The sequence below is a fragment of the Phacochoerus africanus genome, chromosome 8 (genome assembly GCF_016906955.1).
Source record: "Phacochoerus africanus isolate WHEZ1 chromosome 8, ROS_Pafr_v1, whole genome shotgun sequence".
NCBI classification, from domain to species: domain Eukaryota; kingdom Metazoa; phylum Chordata; class Mammalia; order Artiodactyla; family Suidae; genus Phacochoerus; species Phacochoerus africanus.
Window position 1 is genome coordinate 168,392,857 of NC_062551.1, and position 13,994 is coordinate 168,406,850.

General features: G+C 42.7%; 1 protein-coding gene across 3 annotated transcripts in view; it reads left to right on the forward strand.

The window, feature by feature from the left end:
• FOXJ3 (forkhead box J3) overlaps positions 1-13,994 on the forward strand; it is a 138,816-nt gene that overhangs the window by 109,298 nt on the left and 15,524 nt on the right. For 2 of the 3 annotated variants that reach the window (XM_047789525.1, XM_047789526.1), the window contains 3 exons: positions 6,043-6,171; positions 8,581-8,755; positions 11,889-12,305. In XM_047789525.1, the coding sequence (XP_047645481.1) occupies positions 6,043-6,171; positions 8,581-8,755; positions 11,889-12,305 (721 nt within the window). The remainder of the gene's footprint in view (positions 1-6,042; positions 6,172-8,580; positions 8,756-11,888; positions 12,306-13,994) is intronic. The other variant, XM_047789527.1, reaches the window with a different exon arrangement.

Genomic DNA, 13,994 nt, shown 5'->3' on the forward strand with positions numbered 1-13,994 from the left:
AGAAATTAGAAAATACTTTGAAATAGGAACTATGAAAGCCTGTGGGACACAGTTAAAGTATTAGCTTTATGGGGTTCCCTGGTGGCCTAGTAGGTTAGGGACCCAGCATTGTCATGCTGTGGCCCTGGTCACTCCTGTGGCACGGGTTTGATCCCTGGTCTGAGAATTTGCACATGCCTTGGATGCAGAAAAAAGTATTAGCTCTAAACACATGTACTAGAATCGAACAGAAAAACAAATATTAACAATTTAAGCATCTAGGAAAAAAAGATCAAAGTAAATCTGAAGAAGGAGCTAGTGAAAATGAAAGTCATTAAAATAGAAAGCGCAGATATAGTAGCCAAAGTCACCAAGCAGAAAGTTTGTTCTTTATAAAAGATGAATAAAGTTGGTGATTTTGTTTCCAGCCCAGGTGGCGTAACAGGGTCTAGGTTTAGTGTGTTACCTGAAACAGCTGAAAAAATAGGAACAGTGATTTTTGAGAGATTGGGCTGTGACATGAGGATACTTACCTCTGAGAAACACTGAACAAAACGAGCTCTGCGGTTGGCCTTACCGCCTCAAGAAAGTTGCCAGGGCACAGAGATCTCTCTGGGTTGAGGAGGTGGAGCTGGGAGATCATGGAGTTCAAGGTAGCTACAGTTCCCAGGGCAGCATATCATAAAGGAGAGCGCTGCACAGAGAGAGAATTCCGGAGGTATTCAGAGGGTTCCCCTTGAGTCTTCGGCTGGGTCCTTAGTAATCAGAACGTGAGTGAGGAAGCTGTTGAGGCTGAGAAAAGAACCACCTGGAAGGGTTGGGGTGGAAAGTCATCGAGACCCACGTGGCTATAGGCATAGTTGCTGTTCCCACCAGCGCGAGATGCTGAATCATTCGCAGGCCCCTTGGTAAAGTGCTCAGGCTTTTGCCTCACCAGTGGAATAAATTGGCCCTAGTCTAAAATGCTGGTCCGTTGCTACCTATACACCTTACAAGGAGAGCAGACTACACTATAGTGTAAACATAACTTCTGTAGGCATTGGGAAACTAAAAAAATTGTATAACTTGGTTATTTCGACACTCGCTTTATTTTGTGGTCTGGAACCAAACCTGCAAGGTATGCCGTAGCTAGAATTAAATGAAAGATGAGCGCCACACAAAAAACTGTAAAAAGTTGTTAAGAGAATACAAAGGAGATGTAAGTAAGAAGATATATAATTTTTATAGAGAGGATTATTGTAGAGAACTTAGGTTTCTTAAGTGGATCTACAGATTTAATATCCCAGTCAAAATTCTGTGATGATTTTTTGGCAGGAAGGAAGACAGTAGGAAACGAGCACCTGATTTTAAAATAGAAGTGAAAAACTCTGGTAAACAGCAGCTGAAAATGTTGGAGAAAATATAAAAGAGGATTTATACTTTCAAATATCAAGAGTAAGCCTGCAGTAACTAAAAATGTGATACTGGCATAGAGTAAACAGACTTATGAAACAGAATTTAGTGATTTTTTCAACAAGTGGTGCTGAAACAATAGAAAAATCAGGTTTTCCATCCACAAAAATCTGAGACCTTAACATAAGTGATAAAACAATGAAATTCTCAATTGGATGGAAAAGAATAAAATGAAAATTTTAAAATGGAATGAAGGAAGTAGTATAGTGGGTAATAATGCAATAGAAGACAAAGCATTGTGTAATCCTTTAGCTAAATTTACTGCAGAAGCACAGAAGAAGATACGTGCATTGTATGAAACCAGACATTAATGGTAGAAGTCTGTAGAGTGGTTACCTGTGACAGGAGATGTGCAGATGGGTAGACTGGCTGGTGAATGATGGTTCCGAGAGGTTATGAGCAGGTCTTCTGGTAGAAGTCTGTAGCGTGGTTACCTGTGACAGGAGATGTGCAGATGGGTAGACTGGCTGGTGAATGATGGTTCCGAGAGGTTATGAGCAGGTCTTCTGGTGGAAGTCTGTAGCGTGGTTACCTGTGACAGGAGATGTGCAGATGGGTAGACTGGCTGGTGAATGATGGTTCCGAGGGGTTATGAGCAGGTCTTCTGGTGTGGTAGTTTGTTCTGCGTCAGTGGGTCTGTGGTCTGTGGGCACCTGAGTGATACCCAATCCCTTTTTGGGATTCCAGGAGGTCCAAACTGTTTTCATGGTAATAGTAAAGCGTTATTTGTCTTTTCATTTATTTTGTGTTTTCGCTGATGTAGCAAAAGCAACCGCCTGCAAACATGAGCGCAAATCGAGGCAGTAACACTTGACTGTGCCAGTGGTCGTTATAGCCCTCACTGCCACATACCCTCCAATGTAAAAAATGTTCATTTTGCTGAAGAATATCCTTGGTGAGAGTTCCCACTGTGGCGCGGCGCGTTATGGACCTGGCGTTGTCTCTGAGGCAGCACGGGTTCATTCCCTGGCATGGCTCAGTGGCTCAAGTATCTGACATTTCCACAACAGTGGCTTGAATTTAATCCCTGGCCTGGGAACTTCCATATGCCACAGGTGTGGCTGAAAAGGGAAAAAAAAAAAGTCCTTGGAAATGCAGGAGAAGTAATAACTTTATTAAATTGTGACCTCTGAGTACCCATCTTTTAGGAGTCTGTGTGTTGAAAAGGGAAGAACGCATAAAAATGCTGTGTACCCAAATACAGTGGTTGCTTCAAGGAAGAGCATTTGTGTGATTGCTTGAGCTGAATATTGCAGTAGCTGCCTTGTTCATGAAGCATCGATTTTATTTGAAAGGACAACTGACACTATTATTTCGACTTGGGTGTTTGACGGATATTTTCTTAAAAATGAACAGTTAGGAGTTCCTGTCGTGGCTCAGTGGTTAATGAATCCAACTAGGAACCATGAGGTTGAGGGTTTGATCCCTGGCCTTGCTCAGTGGGTTAAGGATCCAGCATTGCCGTGAGCTGTGGTGTAGGTCGCAGACGCGGCTCGGATCCCGCGTTGCTGTGGCTGTGGTGTAGGCCAGTGGCTATGGCTCTGATTGGACCCCTAGCCTGGGAATCTCCATATGCCGTGGAAGTGGCCCTAGAAAAGGCAAAAAGACCAAAAAAAAAAAAAAAAAGAACAGTTAGCCTCTCACTTTAAGGAAAACAATTGACAGTATTTCTTTCTTGTCAGTGATAAAATTTGAACTTTTAATCAAAAAATACAAGTTTGGAAAACATGTCCCCCAAATTGAGTCTTAGCTTTACAGTCTTTAAAGACTTTTCCGGTGAGAAGATTGGTGAGGTTAACAGGTGTGATGTTTTGGTGTCGTGTAATGAGGTACATTGATATCTGGAGGATCTGCGTAACTTGGTAAAGCAGTATTTTCCAAGTGACTAATGCATAATGTTACAAAATCATGCATGGATGAATGGTTCATTAAAGTACAAGGTGGCTGTTAATGTAACAGGGTATGAAAATTTATTGGTATGGTTTCAGAGTCCACATTGCAACCAATCTTTAAAGAATTTTCACTTGTCTGTTTTTTAAAGCAGGTGCAGCCAAAAAAAAAAAAAAAAAGGTTGTCACTGGTCCTGTTTGTGTGAAGTATCAAAAAAGACTATCCACAATTATCGGAAAAGTCTGTTAAAATAGTCTTCCCTTTTCTTTTCCACATGGGCACACATACATATATGTGATGCTGGGTTTTCTTTCTATCCTGCCACCTAAACAACATATTTCAAAATTTAGAAGTAGATATGAGAATCGAGCTGCTTCCAGTAAGCCAGGCATTGTGATTTTCAAAAATTTAAAACAATGGTACTCTTCTAATTTTACCTGGTTATTGAGAGAAGGTGTGTGTGTGTGTTGTGTATTTTTTTGGAAACACTTGGGCAGCATATGAAAGTTCTGAGGCCAGGGATCAAATCTGAGCCTCACCTGTGACCTGTGCCACAGCTGTGACAATGCCCAATCCTTAACCCACTGCCCTGGACTCGGGCTTGAGCCTATACCTCTGCAGTGACCCAAGCCACTGCAGTCAGATTCTTAACCCCCTATGCCACAGCAGGAACTCCAAGAAAATATTTTTATATTTTCATATAAAACATAATGTTAATATATAGTGGGGTTATAAGTGTTATTTTTAAATTAATATTTCAAAATTTAAAAATTTCTAATATGCCAGTTATTAATAGATATACCAGCATAAACAAAAGCTTCTTGACTCCTCAATTTTTGAGACTGTGAAAGGATTCCAGGTCAACTTTTGAGAACTCCTGTTTATTACATGAGTCTGATGGTAAGAGTACACCCATTTTGTAATTAATAAAGTAATAATTTCTGCATTTTACTCTATAATATGATACATTTTAATAAATGTAACAACGCTGGGATCCTACGTTGCTGTGGCTGTGGTGTAGGCCAGCAGCTACATACAGTTCCTATTTGATCCCTAGCCTGGGAACCTCCGTATGCTGCTGGTGGGGCCCTAAAAAGACAAAACAGAGAAACAAAAACGAATGTTTATCCATAGCTAAGGAGCTACGAGGACTTGTCCAAGATGATGGGGAGTATTTCTGAAAACTGAGAATGGACAGGAGAGAATGAGCAGCTAACAAAATGACTACAGTATGCTTGTGATTTGTTGATGCTATATTGTTTAAGGGCTCATAAGGTTGATTTCTTTAGGTGAAATTTACACTGGAAGTATTGACCAGAAAAGTCTTTGCAACAGCTTCTTTGCTCATCTCACTTTCCGTATACTCATTCCCCTTCTTAGTTCCTAGACACACAGCTCCCAGCTGACGTGAATGTGGACGCTTGGGTTTTGCCTTAAGTATAGAGGCGTGTGTGCGCAGTTTTCCAGAGTGCTTGTGGCACAGGGGATTAAGAATGGCAAATGCGCGGTGAGCATGACCCCATTTCAGCCCAACCAAACAGAATGGTGGTGAAAGCTCATTGGTCCTTAAATTCAGCAAATATGTATTATTTGTATACTGCGTGGTAAGCACTATGCTGTTTATAGATGCGAGAAAGTCGGAGCATGGGAAGGAAAGTTAGCAGTAGCATCTGAATAGAACCTTGAAGGGTAGTTAGGCTAGTTTTCTGTTTTAAAAATATCTTTTTTGTTGTTGTTTCTGATTTAAAATGATAACAGATGTTGTAAACAAATGGAAGCACTGTGAATCTACACACTGTCAGTGACAGAAATCTTAAGGAATTCCCAGCCCTCTGCCAGTTAACCACTGTTTCAGTTTGCAGCATCGTTCTTTCATATCTACTGCATATGTTAGCATGCTATTGTTGGCCTACTCTTGCTCTTTTAAAAATCACCAATACTTATGATTTTCGCAACTGTATTGGATAGTTAAATGTCAAGTTTGCAATATTATAAACAGTGATGCCTGTGATTTTTTTAAAATTCTCTTTTGTGGGGCTGCTTTTTTGATGTCTAAGATTTGAAAGGGAGCAGTGGTTTTGCTTAAAACTTGAGTAAAAATAAGTTTTTGTATTGTAGAAATATTTAACAGTAAAAATCTGGGAGTTTCCTGTTGTTAGCTCAATGAACCCAACTGGTATGCACGAGGACGTGGGTTCTATCCCTGGCCTTGCTCAGTGGGTTAAGGATCCAGTGTTGCTATGAACTGTGGTATAGGTCTCAGACAGAGCTTGAATCCCACATTGCTGTGGTTGTGGTTGTGCCTGTGGCTGTGGCCAGCAACTGCAGCTCCCATTTGACTCCTAGCCTGGCAACTTCCATATGCTGTAGGTGCTGCCCTAAAAAGCAAACTGCACTCACTCACCCCCCCAAAAAACCCAGTAAAAATCTGTTACAATCCTGTCTTATTAAATGTTGATGAACTAACTATACATGATAGAAAATTGAATTTACTTACCTCTGAGTGGGCTACATCCCTTAGTTTGAAAGTACATTATTTCATGGTGAACGTGGAGTTAGCAGCGTAGGGCGTGGAGATAGGGTAGGTAAGCACCAAAGGAAGGACCGCTAACATACTTGTTCTGCCGTATACCAACTTAGTTGTGTTTTTGTAGAGTTGCTTTAAAAGTGCTGTCGCAGGAGGAACTACGTACTCAGGTGTTGCCGTCCTTTTCATTTTAGGTAACATTGTACAACACCGATCAGGATGGTAGCGACAGCCCACGCAGCAGCCTTAACAACAGTCTCTCAGACCAGAGTTTGGCGTCTGTTAATTTGAACAGTGTTGGAAGTGTGCATAGCTACACACCGGTAAGTCTTGTTGAAGTTAACCTCTGTTGAGTATTAATTTAATGCCTAAAACTGAACCAAATAGAATTGAAATGCAAGTAAAAAGAGAAGGTGTATATTTCTCACTGACCAGTTAATGATCATTAACTTAGGTAAGTAGAGCAGATTTATATTTTACCAATTAGATGCAGATATATTGTACTGTGTTACATGTTTTGGTCAACTTTGTCTGTTCTGTGTCCAAATGAAAAGCAATTGGAAGAGAAAAAAAATTATACTTTAGTCTTGGCAAAACTGTGTTTGATGATTATTTTACAGTCCTGGATAAGAGAACCTAGAGGGTCTGTTTAGCATCCTACCTTGTTTTCATGTGTCCTTCTTGGAAAAAAATTATGTACTTAGCTGATCAAGTGATGAAGTAAATTAAAACAGTAATGATGAAGTCATAGATATAAGAGGACTAGTTGGAACATTGAAGCAAACTAAGAAATTATTTAATAATTGTAAGTTGTTTTAAAGTAATGGGAATGTAGAAACTCTTGAAACCAAATGAAATCAAAGAACACTGAATCCAATATCACAGAGTATAAGAATCTTTATAGAAATAGGTGGCAGATGTAAGAATAAAAATGTCTATTATTCCAGTACATGTAAGAGGGTTAAACTCTCTTATTGAAAACTGGGTATTGTAGACTGCTTTTTTTTTTTTTTCCCTTTAATGACAAGCTAATCAAACAATCATCAAGCATTCCTTAAGCAACAATACAGCGACAGCTGCTGGTTGGGCTTATCACATGCTCATAGACTGAGCCTGTACGGACAGTAAGCCCAAGTGCATTGAGACAGTTTTGTTACTTAGGCATATAGCAAAAGCCTAGTCAGTATGGTGTCAGCTCCCTACATCCTACAGGGTGATACCAAGCCAGAGGAGCCAGATAACAGACGACACAAGTGATGGGTCCCTAGGGTGGAAGAGCAAATTACGTACTTCAGCTAGGCAGTTGTGTAACTTGCAGCTCTGTCCTAGGAGGTAGAAAGTCCCTCCCTCGCTGGAAATACGGAGGCAGATGAGAAACTCTCTCTTTCAACAGAGAGAGAGACCAGAAACTGCTCCATGGCTGCATCCCACAAGTAGGAAGACAGATGAGAATTGGCAGATGCTCAGGTGTTCCCCGTAAGAGCCCTCGGCATCCCGTGTTCTGGGACAGCCGCAGGGTGTTCCACCAGGGCTCGGGCCATCCTGCCAGTGAGATTTGCCTGCGTGACCTGTGTGAAGATGTGTAGTCGCCAGAGTGCCAGGGTTGGAGCCGTTGCCCTGCACGAAATTCATGTTTTTCCATGTCGTTGTAGACTCCTCCTGAGCATCGTTTCGAATGGCTGCATACGTTTATAGTTAGTGTTCCTATCTTAATTTTTCAAAATGCTGAGACAAATAGTAGTTTTCCATTCCCTCATGGAAATTTGAGAGATATCACTGATGATGTTCTATTAATTTTATTTCTAGTTTGCTCTCTTCAGAGAGAGTGCTTCTTTTTTAAGGTGTTCATGGTGCTTTTTCCCTCGCATAGCTTAAGGCCCCGATCTGTTCTGTTGTTCTTTTACCCTTCATTTCTCATTTCTCCTACGTTTCCATTTAAAAAAAGGAATTTTTGGAGTTCCCGTCGTGGCGCAGTGGTTAACGAATCTGACTAGGAACCATGAGGTTGCGGGTCCGATCCCTGGCCTTGCTCAGTGGGTTAAGGATCCGGTGTTGCCGTGAGCTGTGGTGTAGGTCGCAGATGCGGCTCGGATCCCGCGTTGCTGTGGCTCTGGTGTAGGCCGGTGGCTACAGCTCCGATTCAACCCCTGGCCTGGGAACCTCCATATGCCGCGGGAGTGGCCTAAGAAATGGCAAAGAGACAAAAAAATATAATAAAATAAAAATAACAAAGAAACTTTTACCTACAAATGAAGGTTTGTTGAAGTTCCTTGCTTCTTGGGGAGGACCATGCACCCTGACGCACAGTATTCGAGTTGGAATACTTAGAGATTGATTGAATAAATGAAAGAGAAATGTTAGTGGTTTCACAGAACAGTGAGTTTGAGGTGAAACTGCTTCTGCGGAAATCAGGATGAACATTCCGCAGAAACTAGAAGGGTGCCTGGCCTAGCTGACCGGTTGTCTGTGTGGCCTTGGGGCGATCCTTTAGCGTCTTGGGATTCTTTACCCCGTCTGTGAAATGTAGAGGCTGCATTCGATTTCTGTGATTCTTCAAGACCCAAGTTAACAATTGTGCACCCAACTTAACAGACGATAAGAAAGCCCAAGACAGGGAATTGAATTCCTTTGGGCTGAAGAAATTGTTCTCATGTTTTCAGTTGTATGGTTTATGTCACACACTAATTCTGATAGAGAGCTACTAAATTAGTAGTATTTTCTTTTAATGTTAGGTGACAAATCATCCAGAACCGGTCTCTCAGTCATTAACTCCTCAGCAGCAGCCACAGTACAACCTTCCAGAACGAGACAAACAGCTGCTGTTCTCAGAATACAATTTTGAAGATCTCAGTGCCTCATTTCGGAGCCTTTATAAGTCAGTTTTTGAGCAGTCACTTAGTCAGCAAGGTAAGTTTTTGAAATACCTTCTCGTGAATTTTTTATTGAAATTTTAGAGATAATTATTTTCCCATAGCAGCTGTCACGTTCCCTCAGTCCTGGAGCGTTACCGTCAGGACCCGGACTGAATGCTCTTTGCGCCTTCTCTGTAGTCCGTCTGTGTTTTTATCATAGCACAGCAGCGGCAGATACATTTTCATCACGCCCGCGTGCTTCGTTTGATCGCTGACGGTGTCCTGGAGCTCTGTGTTAGGGAGTTCTGACGCTGCATACCTGCCGCGCGGAAAGACTGCCGCGCGTAACTAGTGGTGTCTGGCGTGCGAAGTGTTTGGCTGGGAAATGTGGCCCCACAGGGATCCACGTGCCTAGCTCTTCTTTTCTGACTGCCGTTACCAGAGAGATCCCTGCTGGCACATGGTAGCACCACATTTGCAATGCACGCGTGGCACTTAAACCCGAACGCGTCGAGTAACAGTCGTCGTTTTATACAGTATACCTACACCAGATGGAACACTAGGGGTGATACTACCTCTCAGCCAGCTGCCAGATCATTGCTGTTAGGTGTTACTGTCCTCTTAGCGGCTGGTGTGATGTTCATGCGTCGCGTGACGGGATCATGGTGTCTCGTTGTCTTTCCCCTCCCTGTAGAACACTGGTCAGAAATTGTTGGGGACTCTACTATTGACGCATTTCCCAGCTGCTTTGTTTGGCAGATTAACTATATCCCACTTCAGAGAGCTTACCTGTTCACAGCAGTAGACAGAATAGACAAAAGTCCTTGCCTTGATGATAAGTTTTCCATCTGTGAAAGTACCAAAGGGGAAAAGAAAACCTGACATAAGACTTTGCCGAACATCCAGCTGTGCTGATCATAGTAGGAAAATACTGGCTTTGAAGTAACAATGGTGTCAATTTCTGAAGCCTGTAGTGCTATTTTATTACGCAATGAAAGGAGAGAAAGAGTGTTGGTAGGAATTCTGGGTTCTAGTCCGGGTTCTACCACAAAGGCGTCTGAGTTAACTTCACCTCTCTAGACTGTAGGATCTCCATTATACAGTGAAAAAGGCTAGACTGGGTCATTGCTTCCAGTTGCTCTCTTTGGAGCTGTTGGCTTTTGTGGAGGTCTCAGAAGTGTTAGATAAGAGGGAGACCCAGCAGACTTCTTTTTGTGGCTTCCCAGTAAAGCAGCTTTACACTTGTCAGTTTGCATGCATGTGGACTTCTGAAAGATAGTGTGTTTTGTTTTATTTTAAAACAATTTGCGATTTAAAGTGTTGGTATAGGAGTTCCCATTTGTGGCTTAGCCAAAACAGACCTGGCTAGTATCCATGAGGATGTGGGTTCGATCCTGGGCCTTGCTCAGTGGGTTAAGGATCTGGCATTGCTGCGAGCTGTGGTGTAGGTCGCAGATGTGGCTGAGATTTGGCACTGCTGTAGATGTGGTATAGGCCAGCAGCTGTAGCTCCAATTCGATCCCTGTCTTGGGAACGTGTATACTGCAGATGTGGCCATAAAAAGAAAAAAAATGTTGGTATAGACTATATCATGTTTCCCTCTTAAAATGTTAAGACTTGTTGGAAACAGATAATGAAATAACTGCTTGCGTTCATCTCATTGTACTAACCCTTTAGATTCCCTATAAATGACATTTTTCTCAGGGGTAAGGCAAGAACTTTTAAACTCTTTAACCTATGAAACCTTAATTTAGTATGTTTTGAGATTATCTTACACTGTACTCTAATTTTACTCCTAATGACAAGTGAGACTACTTTTATTTTTGTTTAAAAAGTTTGATTCTTGTATTGACTGACACTATGCTGTAGGATTTTATTTTTCATTTAATAAAACTTTTTGTGTTTGGTTCAGCAAAATATTGTATAAGCTATCCTTTAAGATAAGAACATATCCTACTTCTGTAGAACCACATGTTGCCTTAAGATTTATTAAATAACATGCCTTATTTTTAACATCAGGCACTTTTGGCCTAGTTGTCATCATAGTAGCAGCTAACGTGTACTGAGCTCAGCCTGCAGTCTCTCCCTGCCCCTCGGCATCTAGTCCTGACAGCACCTCTGCGAAGCAGATGCTATTATCATACCCATTTGTATTTGAGGTAATTGTGGCTTGGAGAGATTAGTAATTCTCCAGAGTTACCAGATGTGTAAATGGGAGTGCGCAGATTTTAATCATTCTTTTCTGGTATTAACAATGTATGTAATCTTATTTGCTAAGCCGTGGCTGTCTTACTGCGAATGCTTACTCTCTGGTGGAGGGTGATGAAAAGGAACAATGGAGATAGCGGTTTTGTTTTGCTTGGTCTTAAGGATGCTGGCCACCGTGGACTTAAAAGTTTTTGGAGTAGTCAGAGAAAGAGATCAGAAATAACTGGGCTTTATTTCCACACTCCTCTGTCAGAAGTCTTCAGACCTGTAGGAACCATCCTGAACGTGACCTTTCCCACTTTCCTCCCCCTCTTTCAAGACTCGCCCCAGAGACCACCTTTTCCAGGCAGGCTTCCTTCTATCTTCAGTGCCTTCCTAACCTAAGACAGGCAAGAAACAGAGGTGCCGTATCCGCTCTGTGTGCTTTTGCCTTAGTACGTGTCATCTTGGACATAATCTCCTTACGTGTCTGTCTCTCCCACTGGACACGAACTGCTTGAGGGCAGAGAATGATGGTTTTTCTTGGTAACCCCAGAGCCCAGAGTGTGGTGCGTGTTCCATCAACACTTGTTAAACTGAACCAGGAGTTCCTGTCGTGGCTCAGCGGTAATGGAACCAACTAGTATCCACGAGGACGTGGGTTCAATCCCTGGCCTTCCTCGCTCAGTGGGTTAAGGATCCAGCGTTGCAGTGAGCTGCAGTGTAGGTTGCAGATGTGGCTCCAGTCCTATGTTACCGTGAGCTAAGGTGTAGGCCGGCAGCTACAACTCCAATTTGACCCCTAGCCTGGGAACGTCCACATGCTGTGGCTGTAGCCTTAAAAAGACCGAAACAAAACCAATTAAAACAACAACAGCAAAAAACTGGACCAAAATTGCTTCCTCACAGCATACACTTTTGCTCTGTAAATAATTTTGCAAGTGTTTGTCATACAGTGTAACAAAGCTGACCATGAATGATCTTGCTTTCTCTGTTTTTAGGTTTGATGAACATCCCTTCCGAATCTTCCCAGCAGTCCCACACTTCGTGTTCCTATCAGCACTCTCCTAGCAGCACAGTGAGCTCTCACCCACATGGCAACCAAAGCAGTCTGTCCAACAGCCATGGCAGTGGTCTCAACACAACGGGCAGTAACTCGGTTGCACAAGTCTCACTGTCGCACCCCCAGATGCACACACAACCCTCTCCACACCCGCCTCATCGACCGCATGGTTTAGCACAGCATCCGCAGCGCCCCCAGCACCCAGCAGCACACCCGCAGCAGCACGGCCAGCTCCAGTCTCCTCACCCCCAGCACCCCTCTCCACATCAGCACATGCAGCACCACCCGAACCATCAGCACCAGACGTTAGCACATCAGGCCCCCCCACCCCCACAACAGGTATCCTGTAATTCTGGTAAGTTTTTGTCTCCGGACTTGGGTTTGGCTAACCGTGAATTGAGCCCTGTTATCTGGAGCGTATGTGTTTTTTCCTACCAGAACTCATCTGCCTTCCTTAGTGTTTTCTTTGCCATAATCCTGTAGCTGTAACTTTCTCAATCCCTAGATTCACCTGGAGATTGTCTTGATGAGTTTTATCGTGGCAACATGGGTAAACTCAGCAGCCCGTGCAGGTGTTGGTTTTAACTCTTGTTTTGTCCTTCTGGAAAATAAGCGTTTTGTGAGCGTTTGAAAGAAGAGAGGAATGCGTGGTCTCTCTGCAGTCTGCTGTTACTCAGTGTGATGGAAGAAAGAGTGTAGGTTTATGTCTGAAAGACCTGTTTTGAACCCACATCATGGCTCTCGTGAGCTTTGGTGCAGTAACGGCTGTAGTCTTGTTATTTTCTCATCTATCAAAAGAAACTAAACCCTGCTCTACCGCGTGAGGATCCCATGGAGAATTCAAATATGAAATGCCTCGTCTAGTACATTTATGTGTTCAGGGAATGTTTCCCACTCTTTCTTTCTTTGCTTATTCACACCACGTATTTCGTTTAGAATGAAAGATTGCAAAGGAAGAAAACATTCTTCATGCTGTGTTTTTAAGGAAAAAAAAAAACTGTTGCTCTTATGATGATAGGTCTTAATGGCTTCCAGTGAAACGCCTGACTGGTATTGCTCACAGACCAGGCAGTCTCTGCATTCCAGGACTGCAAGGTGAATGGGCCTCCTGGAATTGGGAGAGCCCAGGTCCTTCCCTTAGCTTTCCTGGCTGTCCATTGACACAGCCATGTCACCAAGGAGATAGGTATCTTGAAGGGACAGTTTCTAAGTGGTAGATGGCTAATTCCTATTCATCAGTTAAAAATTGACCATTGTTGGACCAAAAAAAAAAAAAAAAAAGGAGTTCCCATCATGGCTCAGTGCTTAGCAAACCCGACTAGCAACCATGAGGATGCGGGTTCCATCTCTGGCCTCACTCAGTGGGTTAAGGATCCGGCATTGCCGTGAGCTGTGGTGTGGGTCACAGATCTGAGCCGAGGCTCAGGTCCCATGCGGCTGTGGCTGTGGGGTAGGCCGGTGGCTATAGCTCCAATTTGACCCCTAGCCTGGGAACTTATATGTGCTGCAGATGTGGCCCTGAAAAGACAAAAGACCAAAAAAAAAAAAAATTTTTTTTTGACCATTGTTTTAGGCATCAACTTATTGTCAGGGAAATGAGCTTTAGATAATGCATGCTGTCTCTTATATTCTGAGTTGCTGTAAATCTTAAATTTTTCTGAAACTATTTCCAAAGTAGAAAAAAAGTAAGATTTTGGGGAGAATTAAATAAGGTACAAAAACGCATAGCAGGGGATTTGGAATTTAGCAAGTTTCTTTCAACAGTTTTGTTTCCCCAGTTCCTAACTCTAGGTGGGTTCTAGAATAACATGGAAAATTTGGTATAGTCCCTGCGTGGATGGACTATCTCCTAAAACATCCTGATGTTATTTCTAGATCTGTGCCTAGAGAAAAAGGTGTGTAATATCCCCCCTTCGTAGCTCTTCATGTCAGGCACTGCTACTGCTGCTTAATGCCAGTGTGTTCTTTACAGAAAGTTAAGCTTGTCCTGAGTGCAGTTTGGAGGACTGGCTGCTGGCTCTAGAGACTGGGTGTCGGTGGAAAT